The sequence below is a fragment of the Marmota monax genome, unplaced genomic scaffold (assembly GCF_021218885.2).
Source record: "Marmota monax isolate L192 unplaced genomic scaffold, Marmota_monax_Labrador192_F-V1.1 WCK01_AAM20220418_F8-fsc00010, whole genome shotgun sequence".
Classification (NCBI taxonomy): Eukaryota; Metazoa; Chordata; class Mammalia; order Rodentia; family Sciuridae; genus Marmota; species Marmota monax.
In genome coordinates, this window is record NW_026692321.1 from 4395953 (window position 1) to 4418696 (window position 22744).

General features: G+C 49.8%; 1 protein-coding gene across 4 annotated transcripts in view; it reads left to right on the top strand.

Annotated features, from left to right (window-relative positions):
* Positions 1 to 962: 962 nt before the first annotated feature.
* Asap2 (ArfGAP with SH3 domain, ankyrin repeat and PH domain 2) overlaps positions 963 to 22744 on the top strand; it is a 151866-nt gene continuing 130084 nt past the window's right edge. For all 4 annotated transcript variants that reach the window (XM_046441218.2, XM_046441219.2, XM_058578353.1 and 1 more), the window contains exon 1: positions 963 to 1121. In XM_046441218.2, coding sequence (XP_046297174.1) covers positions 996 to 1121 — 126 coding nt within the window. In that variant the 5' untranslated portion in view covers positions 963 to 995. The remainder of the gene's footprint in view (positions 1122 to 22744) is intronic.

Genomic DNA, 22744 nt, shown 5'->3' on the forward strand with positions numbered 1-22744 from the left:
GGGATGCAATCCCCACTTGTCAGTTGACTCGCTTTTGGGCCAATTGTCTTCTATACAAAACAAGTACCCATCTCCTTATGTGTCTGCTAAGACCGCCAGGTAAAGCACACGATCACTGCACGGCCCCTGCAGTCACTGGCTAGCCCCCACGGTGCGGGAGGCGCTGGTCACCGCGCGGGGTGCCCCGGGCGCAGCGCGGCCTCCAGCAGGGGGCGAGCTCCTCCCACCGTCGTCTCGCTGGACCGGCCTTCCCCGCGGTTTGGGTGGGGATTCCGAGGGATTCCTCGCCAGGGGTGGGGCTGGCCTGCGGAGGGGTGGGCTCCGATGCCTCCGAGGAGAGTGTCCCGAGCCCCCTGCTAGCGCCCTGGCGGGCCCCGGTGCAGGCCCGGGTTCTGGCGGGCCGGGGGGCGGGCCGGGAGGCGTCCGTGCGCCGCCAGCTCAGGGGGCGCGCCCTCGAACCCCGGCGCGCCGCGCGCCCCGAACGCCGAGACAATGCGGCGCGCGGCGGCCAGGAGCGGCTGGCGGGCCGGGGCGCGCGCCGCCTTCCTTCCTGCAGGCTCCGCTTCCCGGCGGCGCGGCGGCGGCGAGCGCGCCCATTGGCGGCCCGGCCCTCCGCGCCGCCCCGCCCCGCGCCCGGCCGGCCGCCGCCCCCGGCCCGGACCCGCCCCTCTCCGCGGGAGGCGATCGGGGCCCGCGGCTGGGTGGCGGGCAGTTCCCGCCGGCTCTGCGCGCCCTCCTTGGGGCTCGCTCGGAGAGGACGCGGCGGCGGACGCAGCAGCCCTCGGCGCGCGCGGGCGGACGGCCGGGCCGAGCTGCGGGGCCGCACCGCCCCTGCTCCCGCGGCCGGCCCGCGCCCTGCGGCGGCGGCTCCCGCGCTGCGCTCCCTTTGTCCGCGGGCCGGAGCGGCTGCGGCGCCCGAGCGCTCGGCGATCGGAGCCCGCGGCGGCGGCTGAGGCGGCGGCACCCCCGCGGCCGGCCGCCCGCGCGCCGCGGCGATGCCGGACCAGATCTCCGTGTCGGAATTCGTGGCTGAGACCCTCGAGGACTACAAGGCGCCCACGGCCTCCAGCTTCACCACCCGCACGGCCCACTGCCGGAACACGGTGGCGGCCATCGAGGAGGTGAGCGGCGGCCTCGCGGGCGGTCGGCTCGGCCGCAGGTACCGCGGCGCGCGCCCCGGGCCGACCCCGCCCGCGGCCCGCGCCCTCCCGCCGCTGCGCCTCCACACCCGGGAAAAGTTTCTCGTGCTCCTGAGCCGGAGCGGCAGGGCCAGCCCTGCCCGGAACAGAAGCCCTTTGTTCCCGTGGAGGTGGCTCGGGGGAGAGGCTGGGTGGCCACCTTGGGCCTTTCCGAGATCCCGCGCGCCGGTCCTCCCTGCCCTCGCGGGGCTCCGCGGCGGCGTCCTCGACTCCCCGGCGCGGCCAACTTCGGCCCGGGAGTCGCGATCGGCTGCGAGCGGGGGACCCCGATGCCCGCCGCGGCCCGGGGTCGTGGGTACCCGCGCGGACCTCGCCAACTTGTCCCCGAAGTGGCCCGGTGGGGACAGCTGTGCGCCCCCGGCCGCCCGCCGCAGCCGCCCGGCGCCTCCACTCTCCGTGGGTCGGGGGGACCCGGTTGCCCAGGAAGGGTGCCCCGCCAGCCTGGCCGCCCTGCCGCCTCCGCGCCATGCCGCAGAGGAGCGCTGCACCGCGTGCGCGGAGCCGGCGCCGTGATGTCCGGAGCCCTGATGGCCGCTCCCCTGATGGCCGCTCCCCGGTACCTGCGTCCCACCTGCTGGAAGTCCGGTCGCCTCCCTGCCTCTCAACCTGGGAAAGGCCTGGTTTTAGTAAACGGCTTTCAAGGTGCCAAGTCATCGCGCCGAGCTGCTAGCCTGTGGGCTCTCCACATGCCGGGGAGAGGGCTCGTTGAGGAGTGCAGCAGCTTAGGCTGAGAAAGCAGCCTGCGGAGTGGGAAGGAGCAGCCCGAGAGTCCAGGGGCCATGGCCTCTCCTGGATCCTCCTTTTCCTTCCCTCCTGAACGGGATTAGAACGCTGCTCTTCCGCATCAGAGGCATTGTGTACCAAGTGTTTGCGCTCATTATAGGTGACCGGTTTCAAGCCACACGTGAGGCAACAGTGAACTGGAACATTGCGTTTCTTTTGGCCACAATGTCAAGTTACAGCCCTAAAATTGAGTATTGTAGGTGTTTTTGAAGAAAATGCTTGGCCCACAGTGAATGGGGGTGTATATCACCAGTGAGCGGTCGCGTTACCCTTCCCCCTTTGAACAAAGCATCTGCTGTTAGGAATTGGTTGGAAAAAAAAATGTAGAATGTTTTTCCGTAGTGGAATTTTTTTTTTCTTTGTAGACATAAACAGTCAATACTAGGCTAAATGAAAAATGCCAGATTCAGCATTCTGAATGTTGAAGTATGGCTAGGGCATCCTCCCTAACTCCCTACTCTCCTCCCTGTTTTTGGCAGAGAGCTGCAAGTAAACCTTTGGTGGTGAGTTCTGTGATTCTCAGATCTCTTCAATACACTTTTATGAGCAGGGCTTAAAAGGATGTCTTCAGATGAGGCAGGTGGGGATGGATGGATGGAATTTTTTCTCTAGTTCCAGTTGAAAATAGGAAAATGTTAACAGTGTTTTCAAAATACATCATTAATAATACTTATGGAAATGATTGCAATCAGAAAGGTAGCAGCTATTCATTAAGGGAAGGAGCTTTGTACATGATGCCTTAAAAAAGGGTTTGATTGTATTTAAAGTTCTGTTGCCTTTTCCTACTGTAGTTTGTCAGTTAAATATTATTAACACTGGCAGATGTTGGAAAGCCAGGCAAATAGGAATTGCTATTAAAATTGGCATACCCCTTTTCTGATTAATTTTTCAGTAGATGAATCCAAACCTTTTTTTTTTTTTTTGTATGCTGTGCAGGAGATTACCCTAGAGCTCAGTTACCAAGCAGATTAAAGAGAGGCTGGATTTGGTCATTTTGTTAAATTGCAGGCTTGCTTCATGTTGCCATCTGAGCACAAGACTGGGCTGGAGTCTCAAACATGGAAAAATTGAAACCATTGCAGGTTTATCTCACTTTAAATAAATGCAGCATACATGCTGTGATGATGACACGTGTGAACTTGGATTCATGGCAACATCTGAAAGTTGTTTACTTTCTGAGAGGAATCAGCATGGATTGTTTAAAAAAATGCTTTTTTCCCCAGAGCACTTAATGTTCAGTTCCATTATAAAAACTTGTTCTGTGTATGGTTTAATGACAAATGATTCCCACAAAATTTTGTTTTTGTTTTTTTGTTCATTTTGTTTTTTGATATTGGGGATTGAACCCAGAGGGTGCTTTATCTTTGAGCTATGTCCCCAGCCCTTTTAAGTTTTTATTTTGAGGCAGGGTTTTGATAAATCGCTTTGGTCCTTGCTAAGGTCCTTGCTAAATCGCTTTGGTCCTGAGACTGGCTCTGAACTTGCAATCCTCTTGCCTCAGTCTCCCGAATTGCTGAGATTATGGGTGTGTGCCTCCAGGCCTGGCAATATTTTGGTTTTAAACAAGACATTTACTTTTTATACTGCACACGAGAGAGGATATTGTGACATAAAGCTTTGCAGTTAACAGAAATTTAAAAAAATAAAATTTAGGCCTATGTTTAAATGAGTTATAAAATTAGTAGATTATTTTTAGATGAATTAACCTTTGTGTATATTTATTTCCAATGGAGGTTGTGTCTGCAAAAAGTCATTTTCCAATGGAAATGTGCTTTTTTCCCCACTTTGGTACTGGGTATGAAATGTGCTTTTTTGATTTGCATACCTGTAGCTGGAATATTACTAGGTACCTGGTCCCTACCCTACGCTGCAAATGTCACATGGGTTGTCTTTAATCTGAGCCCTGCTCTGTAGAGGAGGAAATTGAGGCTGGGAGAGGTCGTTATTTGCTCAAGTTTATAGAGCTATTAAGTGGAATTTGAACCTGATTCCAAGCTATCTTCAGAAACTAAACTCTTCTCTAGCTTTAATAATCCTGCATTCTCTAAATTGCTCCTTCGTGAGGTCAATTTGGGTTCATGTTCAGACTCCAGCACTTGCAGTTTGTGAACTTGGGTGAGATACCTAACATTTTCTCATTTTCCTCAGCTTTCTAGACTGGATAATCATACCTGTCTACTTCCGAGGGTTGTAGTGAACACAGCACCTATTAGACAAATAGTTTAATAAATGCTGTTTTCCAGATCATGTTGTAGTTAATGCACAGACAGACTCTGGAGTGAGGATAGGCTTTACATGGTGGTGGTGGGGAGTGTAAGGAAGGGGACAAATGAATGAGTGCATGAGTGAATGACCACTTCACACTCACCTTTTAGCTAGTGTGCCGTCTTGGCCGCAGGTGAGTGTACAGCTGTTTTCAATTTTCACTTGGCGATCACTTTCTCTGGATGAAGTAATTATTTTGCACAATTTTAGCAAACTTATCAATGTCTGGTGCTGCAACTGGCGTCTGCCCTGTGCTTTTGGAAATAATGGAGAAAATAAGTAGTTTTGGCATAAATCTGAAGAGTGAGCTGTTTTTTTCTCCCTTGGGCTCTGCCCCCCCCCCCCTTAGTTTCTCTGAGCCTCTGGGCGCTTTGAAATGTTCTTAAAATATGGAAAAATTGTGTACATACTTGGATGTTCAGGTTTTTAGTTAGGCCGTCTTTATGACACCATCTATTCTCCCTTGCTTATTTGGCATTGATGCAGTTTTAAAAATAAATTTGATGTTGACTCCTTAGTATTAAAATTTAATCTATTTCCTTCCGGGGCCATAATCTCTGCTTTGTTGTCCTTGGTTACCTTGGAAATCTCATTGCTGTCATAATCACTGGGTTCTAACTGCAGGGGGACCGTGAACATCTGGGCCTCGCAGACTCCCAGGGGCCCTGCTGTCCATGGGTCCAGACCCCTCCCCGCAGTTATGTGGGAACCAGGCCTCAGGCTTTTTAGGCAGGACTCCGATTTTGAATTTTAGCTTTTTGTGACTTGTTTGCAAAGCATCTTCTTCAAGTCCCAGATGGACAGATTCTGAATCTGGTGAGAGGACAGGATCTTGCCTAGTACATTCATGTTCTTGGAAGTCAGCCTCTGTGGGTCAAACAGGGCCACGTTTTTATGCTGTCCTGAAATCTGGATTTATGTATTTGGAACATTTTAAATCACTTAAACAGGGAAAGATCTTTTCAGGTGAGCTTCCCCTCCTGTTGGATTCAGGTTCTCTCTTAGGGTTAATAGTAACAGTACTAATTTGGTCTAGGGAAGAAAGAGGCATCTTGTAAGCAGTCACTGCCCTGAAGTCTTGTCAGAGTGTCTGAGAAGGTCCAGGATGGTGTAGGTACACACAGTTGGGAGCCCTCTAGCACACCCAGGCCTCTGAAAAGATGTATGGTTTTTAACAAGTCTTGAAACCAAACTAGTCGTCTGGGGGTTACCACATGCTGTAGTCACCAAGGTGGTTCAGTATGGTCTTCTGTATCTGCCTTCCTACCTTGGGTAAATATTTATCCACTGAGCTGGTGGCAAACTAGGCCTTAAGATAGGATTTTCACATGCACCCAATCTGCAGAGGTCTGCTCAGGCCAAGAATTTGAAATAATCCTTGATTCTTAGGACTCCACATAGGCCGGGCATGGTGGCACATGCCTGTAATCTGGTGGCTCCAGAGGCTAAAACAGGAGGATTGGGAGTTCAGGGTCAGCCCCAGCAACTTAGATGTCCTCATCCACTCAGTGAGACCTTGTAAAAAGGGCTGGGGACAAGGATCAGTGGTTGAGCGCCTCTGGGTTCAATCCCCAGTACCAAAAAAAAAAAGACTTGTATTGCTGGGTACAGGTGCCTTTTGTCATGGATCACATATATTCTAGACCTGCCCCACCCAAGATGGTTATCTGAGATTAACATTCAGCTCCTTGGCCACACTAGTTTCATCTCAGATGCTCAGTAGTCATACCTAGCTGATGGTGACTGTTGGACAGTGAAGATTTGGAACTTTCTCATCATTGCACAAAGTTTTATTGGTCATTGCAGTTTGAGACCCTGGCAGTTCCAAGAATGACTTAGCAACCAGCAACATTAGCATCATCTGGGGCTTGTTAGAAGTGCAGAGCCTCAGATCCCACCCTAGACCTGAGTCAGAATCTGCATTTTCTCAGCACCCCAGGTGCATTATATGCACATGAGAGTTTGAGAGTCAGACGGGGATTCCTGGGCTGCACATCAGAGTTGCTTGGGAGGGGTTTGTGAACTGAAGGAGCCTGTCCCCACTCCCCAGAATTCTGATTGGTTTGGTTTGGGTGAGGCCTGGAGCCTTGGTATTTTAATAGACTCCTTCCAAATATGGTTGCTAATCACTGATAAACAGATGATTATGTAATGTAATGTCAGATGGTGATCAGTGCTGTAAGGAAAAGTTATGCATAATGAGGAGATAAAAAGTGATTTTGGAGATTGGGAAACTGAAATCAGGAAAGGCCTCTCTGCAGAGGTGACATTTGAACAGTCTGGAATGCAGAGGGCGCCAGCCAAGAAAGGTCTGTGGATAGAGGAACATGGGGAAAAGCCGAAGATGTGAGTGGGCTCAGAGCACGGAAGGACGGAAAGAAGGCCAACGTTCCAGAATAGGAGTGGGCAAGGGCGAGGAGGAGAGACTTCAGGGGGGCGGCAGGGCCAGATCCCACAGCCCCGTCTGGCTTGGAGAGAGAACTTGGATTTTGCTGTGGTGGGATGGGAGACTGTTAAGAGGACTTTGAATGTGGAATAACATGGTCTGATTTATATTTTAAAAACTTCACAGTGTTTATTCCATGGAAAATAGACCTGCAGGGCATAAGAGAAAAGAGGAAGACTAGCTGGGGTTGGAGGCCTTTTCATCATCCAGGCAAAAGGGTCTTCAGCGAGGTGGTGACAGTGCCGGAGATGAGGGGTCCATTGAGATTGGTGAACAGCCGGGTTCCTGCCCAAAGGAGGCCACAGCCAAGCCCAGGCCACCTGAAGAATGGGCCTTCCATTGACCCCATGGTGTAGCCGGCACTGTCCAGTGCAGGTTCTTTTTAATGTGGAGGCCAGCTGTGTGCTGGGCAGCATGGCTGGTCTTGGAACCGGGGTCCACGCCCAAGGGTTAACTTAGTCTTACTGCAGACCCTGGGCAGGGAGGACTGAAGCATAGCTGCATGGGGTGGGGCCAGAGGGCACCTTGCTGCTGGCTGCTTTTCTGGGCAGATGATGCAGGTGATACTTGTTGACTGTGCCTTGTACCTGGCATGCTGTCCCCACTTCAGCGCCTCCAAACACTCCTCTTTTCCTACTAAAAAGAGGTGATGCATTCCATGGTGTGACCCCGAGTGGTATGGTCTCCAGGTGGATTGACTGCCGGGCCCCTTCCAGGTGCTTTTCTGCCTTTATCATTTATCATGTCAGCAGTGCTGTGGCGGAAGTGGACCGTCCATCAGAACCGCGCTGCTCGCGCTGTTGTTCTTTCATAAATATATGTTGGACACCTACCGCATGGCCGCAGGTGCCAGGGACATACAACAGGACAGGACCAGCTTCTTCCCCACAAGGGACTTATCTCTTGTCCCCAGCTTGTGCCACGGATCCCTCTGAGGCGCTGGTGAAGGTGGTGTATGTCTTTTCAAAAAGCTGTTTTAATGCACAGAATAAAATACTTAAGACTTCAAAGGAAACCAGTGACATCGAAATCCAGTTAGTATTTTAAAAACTTGTGTCACACTAACATCTGCTTCTTTACTAATATCAGGATTTAGCGGTGGGCCTAATTGCACTTAGCCTTAATTGTGAAGTGCTGTGAATGTAAGGAATACTGAGGCATTTCTGATGATTACAGTGTGAGGTTACTGTATCTTTTGTTGGAGCTACAGGTGTTGCTAACACTACCACCTGTGTTACTTTCATTCATGATTGGAGAAGGTGCTGAACATCAGTTAGATGCAAATGAAGTAGAGATGTTTGTCTTTTCCAGTCCAAGTTTATGGGCCTCTGATTCCAGCCTTGACATTAAGATTCTTTGATTTAATTGCTTTGGGGAGTGACTGATTCTTCAGCTGTTAAGTCTTCATTTCTACTCTGTGGCCATCATGATTTGGCTCTAGGGCCTCGTTGAGGAAGGATAGTGGCATTATGAGGTAGAGAGGTGTTCTGTGCTCTGGGGGCCGGGAAGGCGGACAGGTTGGCGTCAGTGGGGCACCCTGTATCGCCTTGGGTCAGGGCCAGCAGCTTCTCTGGGCCCACGTTAGCCCGTGTGTGCGTGTTTCAGAATGCAGCAGACTTGTGGATTGGATCCCACGGGTCTTGTAGTCAAATGGCCTTGTTAGTCTGGCATGTCATCTGCTGCCCTTGATGCTGTAGAGCAAGCTCCAGGGTGGCGTGGTAGTGGATTCAAGGTCATCTTCCACCCAGGGCAGCAGGGGAGCAGGAGGCCTGCATTGTTCTCCGTGAGCTTACAGAGAAGGTTACCGATATGAAATGCAGATATGAAATGCTGCTGCCGCCCTGTGAGTGGGCCTGGTGTATCCTGGTGTATGTCAGTTAACGAAGGCTTTTCCTCCTCCTCTGTTCTTTCTAATATTTACCGGGTGCTTACTCCACGCTGTGCATACATTGATTACAACTTATTTAGTTATTAAAAACCCCAGAAGGTCCAGAGAATTGGGTCACTTTTCCAAGTTCACAGAGCTGGGAAGCAAGAGAACCGAGGTTCAGATCATCCGTTTGGATGCTTGTCCCACTCTGTCTGTAGCAGCCACCAGCTCCCGAGAGGGCCCGTGCCTGAGAAGGCTCCAGTGTCCATGTGGGTTTTAATTTAGAAAGTTGTGTCCATGGCGTTTCTTGAGTGGTTGCTTCTGGCAAGTCCTGGCCGCTGCTCTGCCCTCTCTGCCTCTTCTGTGCTTCCCTTCGGTCCCTCTTCCCTCTGCTCTGCTCTGAGGGACGCCCTGCCCCGCAGAGCCATGAGGGGAGGGCCTCTCCCACCTGGCGGGAGGCTGCCCTGCTGACAGTGTTGTTAATGATGGCGTCTTGCCACTTGCTGCTGGATATGGCTTTGTCAATAACATCGGGGTGATGAAGACAGTTCTCTCAAATGACAGGATCGTGGGGGACCTCTTTGCCTAGCTTCTCAGAAGAAATCACTTTATTAGACCTTTTTCTTCTTTTTTTTAACAATAATGACAACAGTAGCTGACATTACTTTGACATTACTTTGAGCCTTGATTTATGTTAAGATTGATTATTCAATTCTCTTAATCCTATGAGAGGTCCAGTTTCCCTGCTTCATAAAGAAACAGAGGTTCAGATGAGTGACTGCAGGTCTTCTGACCTGTGGAAGCAGGTGATAGAATGGTGTCCTTCAGGTCCTCTTCCTGTTGGTCTTTTAATGCCCCTCTGCCAGTCTCCTGCCAGGGTCTCTTCCCCTGTGGAGATTCTCTGACTCAGGGTAAGTTGTGATTGCATATCTCCAGGGTCATCAAATACTAACTCCTGGGAGGCACTTAACTTTAGAGGTGTTTATTGAGTGACTGTAACTGCCAGGAAGTGAGTTCAATGAATAGGGCTAGCCCCTAGGGCTGAGGGTTGGAGCATACTCTCCCACTGGGCAGCCTGCAGTGGTGATCAGACCTGCAGAGTGTTCCCTGGGTGTCAGCAAGTCTGTGTTTGGAGAGGTGGCCCTAAAGAGTGAGTCATGGCTCTGCGTGTCTAGGCAGACCCCGGCAGAGAGGCGGCAGTCCTCTGCTCCAGACCTTGGAGCGATTTGGAGAGGACAGGAGAATGTTTAAGTCCTTGTACTGTGTTCCCCTGGTAGTCCTCATCTGCCACTGAGCAGCTCCTGGGCCCGAGAGGTGACTCCTAGCCAGCTCCTGTATAACATGGAGGGTGAATCACAGGAACCCCAGCTCTCTGCTCTGCAGCCCAGTCACCTTTTCTTGCTTCTCTTTTTCTGACCATCTCCTTCTCTGCGTTTCTCTTTATCTTGGCTTTTTATGTTCGTACTTCTAAAGAAGTTAGAGAAGAAAATGAACTTTCCCCACTCCTGTGTGTCCCTCCCCCCCCCCCCGCCCTGTTTAGCCTTCCCCAATAACGTCCCTGGAGTCTAGGTGGTCGTCCCCGGAGTGGTCCGTTGGAGGTGGAGTGCCACCAGCACACGGTGCTGGTTTCAGTTTGGGACAAATGGAGCTGTGTTGTCTGTAGTGTTCTTTGCAGTCTTTGCTGCAACACCTTGGCCTCTTGACTAAGGTGAAAAGCAGGCCCTAGATGGTCTCAGGGATTTGTGGTCAGGAAATGGCGTGGATGGCTCCTCACTGGAGGATGTGCACCCTGCAGGAAGCAGCGACCTTCAATGCACCCTGTGGGTCCCCTTGGTTGTTGAAGGAGTGCAAGACACTAGCCAGGGGTTAGGAGAGCTGGGTTCCAGTTCTAACCTGGCCCTTCACCTGCTGTGTGATCTTGGGCCTTCTCTACATTGGGATTTGGAGTAGGTAATCTCTGGCCACCCTCCCCACCCTGAACACTCCATAATTCTTTGTGTCACATATATTTGAAAAGGCTCTGGAATAAATGCTTGAAATAAAAATGAGTAAGCAGTGGTTAGTGTAGAAGTTGGAGAAGGTCATGTAGGTGCTAAATCCTGTCTTTAAGTTCAAGTATTTATTTTTTAAAACCTTTCTATGGCTTCCTGAGTACTTTGTTGTTGTTTGTTTCTTTTTAAAAAGTTGAGATTTAATTCACAAACCATCAGATTCATACTTGTAAAGAATCCAACTCTCTGATTTTTAGTGTACCCACAGTGGTGTAGCCACCACCACCGTTCAGTCACAGAATATTTCACGACAACACAGAGACCCCATACCTGTTAGCAGTCACTCCCTCTCCCCACAGCTACTCATCTCCCTCCTGTCTGTGGGGACTTGCCTGTTGTGGGCATTTCGTTTATGAAGTCATGTGATGTGCAACTTTTTGTGCTTGGCTTCTTTTATGTAGCCCAGAGCTCTCCAGGATGTAGCATGAATCTGGACTCTCTCTCTTTTTTTTTTTGGTACTGGAGATTGAACCCAGGCACTCAACCATTGAGCCACATCCCCATATTTTATTTAGAGGCAGGGTCTTGCTAAGTTGCTGAGGCTGGCTTTGAAGTTGTGAAGCTCCTGCCTTAACCTTCCAGCCACTGGGATAACAGGCGTGCACCACTGTGCCCGGCTTTCCCTGCCTTTTTATGGCTGGGTAACATTTTATTGGATGGTATAGCACATTTTACTTATCTGTAAGTCAGTTGATGGGCCTTTGGATCATTTCTGCTTTGGAGCTATTATAAATAATGCTATGAAATTTCTGTGCAAGGCTTTGTGTGGACACTTATTTTCACTTCTCTTGGGTGTGTAACGAGGAGTGGAAGTGCCAAGTCATACAGTGACTATATTTCACTTTTTGAGGAACCGCCAGATGGCTTTCCATAATGATCGCACCCCTTCACTGCCCCCCTGTGGCGTGTGAAGGTTCCAGTTTCTCCTTATCCTTGTCAACACTTGCTGTTATCTGTCCTTTGATCATGCCCGTCCCAGTGGTATTTCACTGTGGGTTTGTTGGATTTGCATGTTGGGTGCCGTTCCGTGGGCCTGTTGCTGTTTGTGTCCCCCTTGGAGAGGAATATCTATTCGGATGGGTAGCCCATTTTTATATTGGGTTGCTTGTTTTTTTTATTGTTGAATTGCAAGTGTACTTCAGACATTCTGGACGCTAGGCCCTAAACAGATAGTTTGCAAGTATTTTCTCCCGTCTTCTGGATTGTCTTTTCACTCACTTGGTTCCTTCAAAACACACACACAAAATTATTTTTTGATGAAGCTGTTTTTTTCTTTTGGTTGCTTATGCTTTGCTGTTATGTCTAAGAAACTCTTCCCTCATAAGGTCCCAAGACTGATGCCTGTGTTTTCAGGTTTTGGCTCTCGCATTCAGGTGTGCTCCCTTTTGAGTTAACCTATGTTAACTGCGTATCTACTTGTCCTGGCACCATGTGTTGGAAAGATTGCTCTTTCCCCTTGAGTGCTGTGTGTCTTCTACCAAAACCAGTTGGTCTTTGGTGTGTGGCTTTATTTCTTGAGTCTTGATTCTGTGATTGACTTTTCTGTCTTTTCTGTGAGAGAACCAGAGTCCCCGCTATTGTAGGTTAGGGTGAGTGTTGAAATGGGAAGTAGGAGGCCTCCAAGTTTGTCTTTTATTTCAGGAATATGTTGGTCCTCCTCCGTCTCTCACATTTCCATCAGATCAACTTCGATTCCTGGGGGGGGGGTGGAAAACTAGGATTCTTATGGGGTTGTGTGGAATTTTATTCAAGATTAGATCAATTTGGGGAGTGTAGACATCTTAATAAACCTTCTTAACATCCTTCAATCTATGAACTTGGGATGTTTTTTCACTTATTTAAGTCTTTCATTTAAAAAATGTACCTTGTTAAATTTATTCTTAGATATTTTATTATTTTTGCTGTTGTGAATGAGATCATTTTCTTGATTTTATTTCTGGATTGTCCGTTGTTAGGGTCTAGAAATACAGTTAGTTTTGGTAATTGATACATCAGAGACGGCCTTATTCGTTCCTTGATGAGATGGCTGCCTTCCTTGCCTAATTGCTGGTTCGGTTCCTAATCATGTTCAAGAGCCTAATGATGTGCGCAGAAGAGAGGCTTTCCCTAACCACTGTACCAAAACAACCGTTTTCATGTACAGCTGGAATTCCTCAGACTTACTTGATCTGCCTTACTCCTCCTAGTTGGGGAAGTTTTGCCCACTGTCTGTCTGCGTGCAGAGGGAGTGAGTGGCGACGTGTCTGGCATTGGTAGGTGGGTTTCACTTGGCTGTGGTGTTGGGGTCACCTGAGGCTTCACAGTTCAGCAGGAGCTGCCCGTCTGTCCCTGCGACCCCAGCTCCTCGCCACTGTTGCTCCTGCAGCTGTTTGGTGGCCTCTTTGGTAAGCATCACCTTGATTTGTTCCCCATGGACAGCCACTCAGGTTTTGACTGGAGGTAATTGTTGAAATTCCTGGTTTTCTTCTCACCTTGTAAATGGTCTGCTTTTTTTTTTTTTGACAAGTAGGGAGGAGGCGTGTTCACAGTGGGAGCAGCGGGGTCGTCAGAACCCTAGGTTTTGTACACTGTGGCTGCAGCTCGATGGTTGGAAGCTTTAGACCTGGAAGAGGTTCTGCTGGGTCCTTTCCCAGCCGGGAGAGCCCTGGGTGCGAATGTTGGGAGGCAGGATGGCGCGCTGCCCGTCCGTGTCCTTTCAGTCTCACTCCTGGCCCACCTTCTCTTTGGGGACAGGATACTGAGCTGCAGTCTAAGTAGTACCCGAAGACCCCATTTCTCATCCCCTGTGCCCTTTCGTTCCCTGCATTTCCTCTCAACTCTACATTTCCAGACTCTCTGGGCCCATGTTTTCTTTTTAAAGAAGCTGCCCCTCCAGAGGGGTCTTGAGAGTGGGCTGCAGTTTGGGATTTCAGGCTGCTGTTGTCAATGACATTGAACGCTGGCCTCCTTTCCTACCATCCAGCTTCAGTTTTCCAAAACAGGGCTTATTCTAGCTTTTCAGGTGATTTATTATCTTCTATAGCAACATTGGAAGAAGCTTAATTTTTGAAGTGCACAGTTTTCTTCTTTATGGTCAGACTAAAGGAGGTTCCATTGATCTTATGACAAAATGGCTTTAGTCATCACTAATATGACGGCTCTTCAGGGGCCCTGCTTTATTTGCTCTTTTAATTTATGAACCTCCTTGGGTCTGTCAGGCCACTTGTACCCTAAGCCAGTGAGGCCTGCTCTGTCACATCAGGGCTTTATTTGGCCTCTAATACCATGTGAACTGCTGTAGGATTCTGCTAGATGTGGCTTTGAGTAAGGAGTGGTAGGGTCAGCAAATGAGTGTTCTGGAAATTTGTTTTTGCTGTTTTTCCAAAGGAAAATGTACTGTGAGCTCCCAAAAGCCGTCAATCATAAGGTATGCCTGAGTGCTTGGGAGTCGGCAAAGGCCTCCAACGCCAGAGGGAAGGAGCCCTGGACAGCTTGTGTGGTTTCCCGGTAGGTCGGACGCATGGTGTCCTCAGGCTCCCAGAAGAGGCCACAGGGAAACAGGTGAGCAGCAAGTGGGGGGAGGAAGAGAGAGGAGTTGGAGCGTCGCAGAGCGGCGGGAACCCTCCTGCAGGAGTCCCAGAGGGTCTCACTCGGCCACAGCCAGCCTCGCTACGTGGGTCTAGCTCGGTGGTAGGTGCTGGCCTAGTGCGAGTGAGACCCTGGTTTTGGTCCCCCCGCACAACAGTGACAACACCACCAGAGTCCTCTCTGCCTTGTTGGGTCGGGAGGCATGTGGCTCACGAAGGAAAGTTCCCACAAATGTAGTTTCTGAATTCTGCTGTGATTTTGGTGACTTAGTTCACTGAGAAAATGAGTGCACGTGGGCAGCCTCTTCCCGGGGCTTGGCCCACGGGGGCTTCAGGGTGTCTGAGGGTGGAGCTTGGCTCTGGCAGAATGACACGGGAATCTGTTTCTGGGACGTGTGGCCTTCTGTGAGGATGAGCCTTGGCGTGTGGGCATCTGCGCCGAGCGCCAGGACAGGGTGAAGTGCGGCCCCTGGCTGGCACTCCCAGACCCAGAGTGCCCCTGTGTGTACACTCCCTAGTTTCCACGTGGGGTCCCCGGCCCGCCCTAGAGCCTGGGGTGAGGACTCGGAGCCCACCCGCCCAACGCGTAGCCCAGCGCTTGGTTCTCAGAAGATGTTTCTTGACTGTCAGGTCCAGGCAGCCCGACTTTGTGATCTCATGACTTTCCTTTAAAAGGTTGCTGATATTTGGAAATAAATCATTTTGGTTGGCAAAATCAAGGTTGTCATGTCATCCTTTGAAACAATCAGACAGAAAAATCAATTATAAGAATTATTGAAGTGTCTGCTCTATACAGCTTCCTAATTAATATCTAATTTCTTCTTTGAAAAATATATTGAAGTGTCTGTTCAGTTCCCATTTATTGATTTTTTTTTTGTTCTTAAATTTGTTGAGTTCTTTATATATCCTAGAGATGATGCTTAATTGGAGGTGCATGTGGTAAAGATTTTCTCCCAGTCTATAGGCTCTCTCCTCATGATATTGTATCCTTAGCTGAGAAGAAGCTTTTTAATTTGAATCCATCCCATTTATTGATTCTTGATTTTACTTCTTGCACTTCTTGTTAAGGAAGTCAGTTCTTAGTCCAACGTGGTGAAGATTTGAGCCTGTTTTTTCTTCTATTAGGTGCAGGGTCTCTGTTCTAGTGCCTGAATCTTTGATCCACTTTGAGTTGATTTTTGTGCAGAGTGAGAGAGGTTTAATTTCATTTTGCTACATATGGATTTCCAGTTTTGCCAGCACCATTTGTTGAATAGGGTGTCTTTTCTCCAGTGAATGTTTTTGGCACCCTTGTCTAGTATGAGATAACTGTATCTATGTGGGTTAGTCTCTGTGTCCTCTATTCTGTACCATTGGTCTACAAGTCTGTTTTGGTGCCAATACCATGCTGTTTTGTTACTACAGCTCTCTAGTATAGTTGAAGGTCTGGTATTGTGATGCCTCCTTTTCTTGCTAAGGATTGCTTTAGCTATTCTGGGTCTTTTATTTTTCCAAATAAATTTCATGATTGCTTTTTCTATTTCTGTGAAGAATATCACTAGAATTTTAATAGGAATTGTACTAAATCTGTATAGCGCTTTGGATAGTGTGACCATTTTGACAATATTAATTCTGTCTATCCAGGAGCATGGGAGATCTTTCCATCTTCTGAGGTTTCTTTAATTTCTTTCTTTAGTGTTCTGTAGTTTTCATTATAGAGGTCTTTTACCTCTTTTGTTAGATTGATTCCCAGATATTTTATTTTTATTTTTTGAGGCTATTGTGATTGGGGTAGTTTTCCTAAATTCTCTTTCAGCGGATTCATCACTGATGTGTAGGAATGCGTTTGATTTATGTGTGGGTTGATTTTATATCCTGCTACTTTTCTGAATTCATTTATTAGTTCTGGGAGTTTTCTGGTGGAATTTTTTGGATCTTCCAGATATGGAATTATGTCATCAGCAAATAGTGATAGTTTGAGTTCTTCTTTACCTATGTGTACCCATTTAATTTCTTTCTTTTCTCTAATTGCTCTGACTAGAGTTTCAAGGATGATGTTGAATAGAAGTGGTGAATGAGGACATCCTTTTCTTCTTCCAGTTTTTAGTGGGAATACTTTCAATTTTTCTCTTTAGAATTATGCTAATATAATTGATTAACAAATATATGAAAAAGTGTCCAACATCTCTAGCAATTAGAGAAATGCAAATAAAAACTACTCTAAGATATCATCTCACTCCTGTCAGAAAGGCAATCATCAAGAATACAGGCAACAATAAATGTTGGCGAGGATGTGGTGAAAAAGGCACACTCATACACTGCTGGTGGGACTGCAAATTGGTGTAGCCACTATGGAAAGCAGTATGGAGATTCCTCAGAAAACTGGGAATGGAACCACCATTTGACACAGCTATCCCTCTCCTTGGTTTATACCCAAAGGACTTAAAAATCAGCATACTGTAGTGACACAGCCATATCAATGTTTATAGCAGCTCAATTCACAATAGCTAGACAATGGAACCAACCTAGGTGTCCCTCAATAGATGAATGGATAAAGAAAATGTGGTGTATATACTCAATGGAATATTACTCAGCTTTAAAGAAGAGTGGAAATTATGGCATTCACTAGTAAATGGTTGGAGTTAGAGAATATCATGCTAAGCGAAATAAGCCAATCCCACAAAGACAAAGGCCAAATGTCTTCTCTAATATTCGGATACTAATTCACAATCAGGTGGGGGGCACTAGGGAAGAATAGCATTACCTTAGACTAGGTAGAGGAAAATGATGGGAGGGAAGGGGAGGGGATGTGGGGATAGGAAAGATTGTAGAATGAAACAGACATGATTACTGTATGTATATATGTGACTGCGTGATCAATATGATTCTGCAACATGTACACTCAGGAAAATGAGAAATTATATCCCATCTACGTATGATGTAGCACTCGACTGTCATTATAACTAGTTAAAACAAATAAAAAATAAAAAAAAACTTCTGATTTTTAAATTTAAAGAGAAAAAAGAAAACTGTATTGATCCTGCCTGTCGCTCTGGGGAGCTTCCCTGATATCCCCTAGCCCTCAGAGCCACTTTCCTCTCTGGATTCTTGACATAGGTACTTTGACTCACTTCGTGACCCTTTTGTCCGTCCCCTGCCGTCCATGCATCCAGCGCTGGGGCCCACCGGGGGAGTGTGCTCTGAAGTGTGGCACATTCTGCATGATGAGGCCAAGCGAGGTGTGTGCACACGGCTCTGCGAGCCCTCTGTGGGGCGTGGTCTCCTCCGTGGAGTGGGTCTCATCAGAGCGAGCAGAAGGGGCTGGGGTTGGGCTGTGTGACTGGGGCTCGTCTGTCCTCTCAGGACAGAGGTCAGCAAGCAGCCCACAGCCTGCTGTGTGCAAAGAACATCAGCTAAAAATGGGGTGTAGGGTCTTTAAGGGGAAAAAGGAAACCCACAGAAAACGCAGCCGAGCTGGCGTATGTGCGGCCCACGGAGCCCGAACTGTTTCCTGGTGGGCGCTTTATGGGAAAAGTGTGTCCCACTCCTGGCTTAGAGCATTAGGTTCCGCTGGATGGAGAGCCTGTCCCGGCCGGGGCAGCGTATTTGGAGGTAAGGAACCTTCAAGCCACTTGTCTAGTGGTCCATGTGACATGGGCCATTGTTCCAACGTCTGCTGGCTGCAGTGACCAGTGACTGGCCACGGTGGGAACACCCCTCGGTGATTTACATGAAGTGAGAACATCCTTTCACTTCACCTCTTGCTTCCTGGTCTACCTCCTGAAGTCATGATGATCCCAGGGCACAGGAGGGTCAGCGCTGGACCGGGAGGCCTGGGAGTCTCCACTGGGAACTGATGGAGTAGGGTGTAGGGCCTCTAGAGTCTGCTCTGCTAGAGCCTGAGCAGAGCAGGACAGGAGGAAGACTGGTCTGGCGTGGGAGTGGGAGGCGGGGAGGGAGGGGGAGAGCTCAGGAAAGGCCAGAGGCAGGGAGACGGGCGGTGGGGGGGAGAACTGGCTGTGCAGGGGAGGTCCAGGTGTGCCCGGGTCTGAGTTAGGGCATTGGGAACACAGTGTATGGCGGGGTCCTCTCCCTGGTGGGACCGCCTGCTGGGTTGGCTGTCACCTGGTTGGTAGGCTTGTGGCTGGTTTGTTGGGGCCTTCATTTCTTCCTTTATTAAAGCTCAGCACCAGGCCTTGGGTGCCCAGCCGGGACAGGCTCTCCATTCACCTCAACCTAATGCTCTAGGGGCTCCTGAGCTGGAGGCAGGAGAAGCAGTGGTTCTGCCAGGGAGAGGCCCAGCAGGCTTCAGGGACCAGCGCCTGGGGTGGTTTCCTGTGTGCCTCCTCACACATGCCTGCCTCACACACCCAGTGCCTGGCAGAGGGACTGGTGGCTTGGGTACTTGGTCTCAGGCAGAGGGCCCTGTACAGAAGTGAACTTGATGCAAACATTATAACAAAAATATTAAAAGTATAATAAAAATATTAAAAGTGCAATCTCATCTTTACCTTTAAGGAACCTGCTATTTAAAAATAAAAGATCAACCATTCAGTCAGCCAGCCACTGATTACCTGTGCATTTATATAAAGCCTATTGTATTCCTGTATGCTCTGCAGGGAGTGTACCACTCTCCCCTGGGCCCTGCAGGGGCTACGTGCCGCTTCCCCAGCAACGGATGCCTGTGTCTTGATCTGAGAACGACTGTCAGTGGCTTGAAGGGCACTTGCCAACGTGGGGAATCCACCTTGGAGAGTCTCGCCAGCCTCCTGCGGCGGGGCTTCGTGGTAAATGGGGGAGGGGCAGAATCAGCTGATGGGGACGCTGGCCCCTGCCCCAAGCTCTGTCCTGGCTGCTGTACAAGACCACCCTGTGTCACAGCCTCCCTGCCTCTGAAGCCTGGGAGGGGGGACTCGGCAAACAGGTCGCAGGGAGCCTGGGAAAGCAGGGCCTGCTGCCATCTTCTAAAAATGCCAGCAGACTGTGCCCTGGCCTGGCATCGCCAGCTCCCACCAGGGATGAGAAGTGCTGGGAGGTTGGAGAGAGATGGCACGGGGCACCTGGCCCTCAGGAGCCAGCCCTTCTGCCTGTTGGGGTGAGTGGCTTGTTCCTGTTGGGGCTGGGGACAGGTGGATGTCAGCGAGGCCTGAAGGGTGAGGGGGTGGCTGCTCAGACAACCCTCCCGTGGCCCAGAAATCGGCTCTCTGCTGGGCAACCCCGGCCTGCTGGGCCTGGGAAGTTTCCATCCCCACCTGCAGCCTCCCACCCTCACCCTTTCAGGGTGTTGGTCTCTGCTGCACCTCCAGCCCCTAACCCTGAGGCACATGCTCTGTGAGGGACAGAACTTGGCACGGGTGCCCGTGCCCTGCAGCACCAGGCACTTGAGCGTTGTCACCTTTCTAGAGTCCTTTACGGCCAGTCTCCTGTAGAATCAGGCACCATCCACACAGTGGACCTGCTTCCTGTGTTTGTCTTCTCACTTCCCGAAACCAGCCGTGAACTCCTGAGCACAGTTCATTTTTCTTTTCTTATAATAAGTCTTCTTTTTATTGGTACTCGACTGTTTTCAACACACTGCTTGGGTAGGACAGGCATGGTGACATTTTACAGCCAAGGAGAAGCCTCCCTGACGGTCGGTGGCTTCTTAACACAAGGTATCCAGCGGTGGCCCCCAGACTGGACCAAGATCTTACAGCTCCTGTCCAACGAACGGTCTTCCTGTTTCCCAGAACCAGCGGAGTATCTGGGAGGTGCTTGGTGGTCATTTTATTTTAAAGAATGGGCCTGGCCTCTGAGTGTGCTTGGTCTGCTTCTGACTTCTCCGACCAATTCCTGTTTGGAGCCAGGTGTCAGGCATCCTATGCACTGTCTGTAATGCATTACTGCGTTTAGAAGGGCCTGGCGAGCACAGATAATGAGGAAGTGTCACACACTACGTCAGAGGAGAGTTAATAGTACTCGTTACTATTAATACTAGAGGTATCAGCTGTTCCAGGAAGAGATGCTGCATGTTCCTAATAGCAGATAATAGCAGCAGGACTGGAGAGCACAGTGCAGGTTTCACTGGGTAATTATAATTAAATGCACTGGGGTGAATCATTTAAAATAAGGTTTTAGGAATTCCTGAATTTTTGTGTAAAACATAATTCATGGCCCGTGTTTGACAAAGAGGCTTTGGCTGTATGACCCTGGAGAAGTCATCGTCTTGAGTTATTTATCATGGGAATGGAACATCCTTTTGAGACACCCATAGCTTCCTTCAGTGTTGGAATATGCCCATGTCATCTGTCACAGTGAGCATTCTAGTTTTAGTGCCTATTTCTGTTTTTACTTCCTGCCCACTCACTGCTGTCCTAGAGAAGAGCAGGGGATTTGGGGTGATAGCTAAGCGATGCCCAGTCTTTGAGTCTCGTCTCATTGCCTCTTTTCCTCATTTCCTTGGTTGCAATGTTGGGTGGTTGGTTTCCTCCTTTTGGAAAGCGTGACAGGGTGGCTGCAGCAGGAGAGGACCCCTCCTGGGGCTGATGTGTCTGATGGGGTGAATGGCACCCTTCCTCCTAAGCAGAGTTCCTCTGTGATGTACACAGCAGTAGTCTCTTTCCATCTGGCCACTGCAACTTTGAATTTCTCAGATTCTCAGGGACGATAGGCTGTGTGTGTGACCTGGCACACCCGAATGCAGATCATTTCTGTTGATACCTAATACATGTAAATTTATGCTGCTTAGTTGATGATGTGATTATGAATGGTTCCCTTCCTAAGCAGCACCATATAGCCAATGTAGCCAGAATTTGAGTTTTGTCATCCCAGTAGTGAGATCCATTGGGGGTTCCTATTTCCTGCCAAATTTCTGTGACCTTTCCAGCAGCTCCCAAAGCCCCTCTCAGGGCTGCAGGACTGGAGGTGGGAGATGTGGTGTCTGCGGGTGCTGCTGGCTCCCCTCAGAGGCTGGGGTGTCTTCTCATTGATGTGGGACCCCCATCGAGGCTGGGCTGGACAGTGGGCAGTTGGGTCAGAGAGGGGACTTGGCAGAGAAGAGGAGCTCTGGGACAGGTGGGGGTGTTGAGAGAGGAAGGGAGCACTTGGGGAGCACTTTTCAAAATTGCTGCACCCCCATCAAGTCTCGCTGGGGCCGAGAAGCCACGCAGATTCAGACAGAAGAGGTAGTTGAGGCGTCGTGTGCTGGAGGCACCCCATGCAGCCTCTGTGGCCTCCACGATGCCCTTACTCTGGGGATGCTGGTCACTGGGTCAGCAGGAATGTCAGCCCCACCCCTGTTGCCCCTTCCTCTGAACTCCCCTGGGCCTGGACTCCCTCTGTGCATAAGCAACCTGGACCTGCATAACCTGCCCCTCGCTGAGCTGGGCACAGGGTGGGGTGGGGGCAAAGCAGACAGGAAACGGGACCACCCTCCTTGGTGGGCTGCTGGTGGGTTAGAGAGGCCCAGTGGGCTAGAAGAGGGTGGAGCAGTGCGTCTGGCTTGGTGGTGGCTGATGTCCTGTAGGGGTCTGAAGCTGAGGTGGCCCTGGAAGGATGAGTGGGCGCTGAGCAGCCTGGCGCAGCCTGGCACACCCCGCACATGAGGCCACTGGAAGGTATGTGTGGAGTCAGTGAGGAAGTAAATGGCAGCAGGAGACGGCGGAGAGAGCCTTCTAGGAGGGGCACGGTGCCGGAGCCTAAGCTTAGAGAACGCCAGGGAGTGTGGGGCCTGAGGTCTGTGTCCCATGTCACCTGCAGGTGGAGGTGGGTGTTAGATGGTGGCTAACTTCTGTACTGGGTGGCTGTCAGTGTGGCTGGGATGCAAATGAGTGGGTGGCAGTGCGGAGGGGTCCTGACTCAAAGGTGAGGAGGTGCTGCTGGGCGTTGTTTGATGATTTCTGCAGAAGGGACTACGTGTTTGCTTCTCCAGCCTTTGTTGAGGGTCTGTCCTCCTCTTGGGGCAGGGCATGTGCTGATGTGAGTGAAGTCCTGGATTTCTGGGAGTGCAGGGTTTCAGAGTAAACAAGTAAACAGATGATTACAGATGCAGAGACGGTTGCCATGGCAGCAAGAGTCCTAACAGCCTGAGGGAGTGCAGGGACTCAGATGACCACATGTGGGCCGCGTGGGCTGCCAGGTGACTGGTGAGGGTCTGCCAGGAACTGCAGGCTGAGCCCAGGGTTGGGGAGGGATCTTTTTCTTCTTTATTCTAATTTGTATATATGACAGCAGAATGCATACAATCCATAGTACACATAGAGCACAGGTTTTCATATCTCTGCTTGTATACGAAGTAAGTCACACCATTTGTGTCTTCATACATGTACTTAGGGTAGTGATGTCCATGTCATTCCACCGTCTTTTTACACCCCTTCCCCTTTCCTTCCCCTCCCTCCCCTTTCCCCTATATAGAGTTTGTCTAATCTTCCCATGTTTCCCCTCCCAACCCCACTATGAGTCAGACTCCTTATATCAGAGATAACATTCAGCATTTGTTTTTTTGGGATTGGCTAACTTCACTTAGCATGATACTTTCCAACTCCATCCATTTACCTGCAAATGCCTTGATTCTATTTTATTGCTGGGTAATATTCCATTGTGTATGT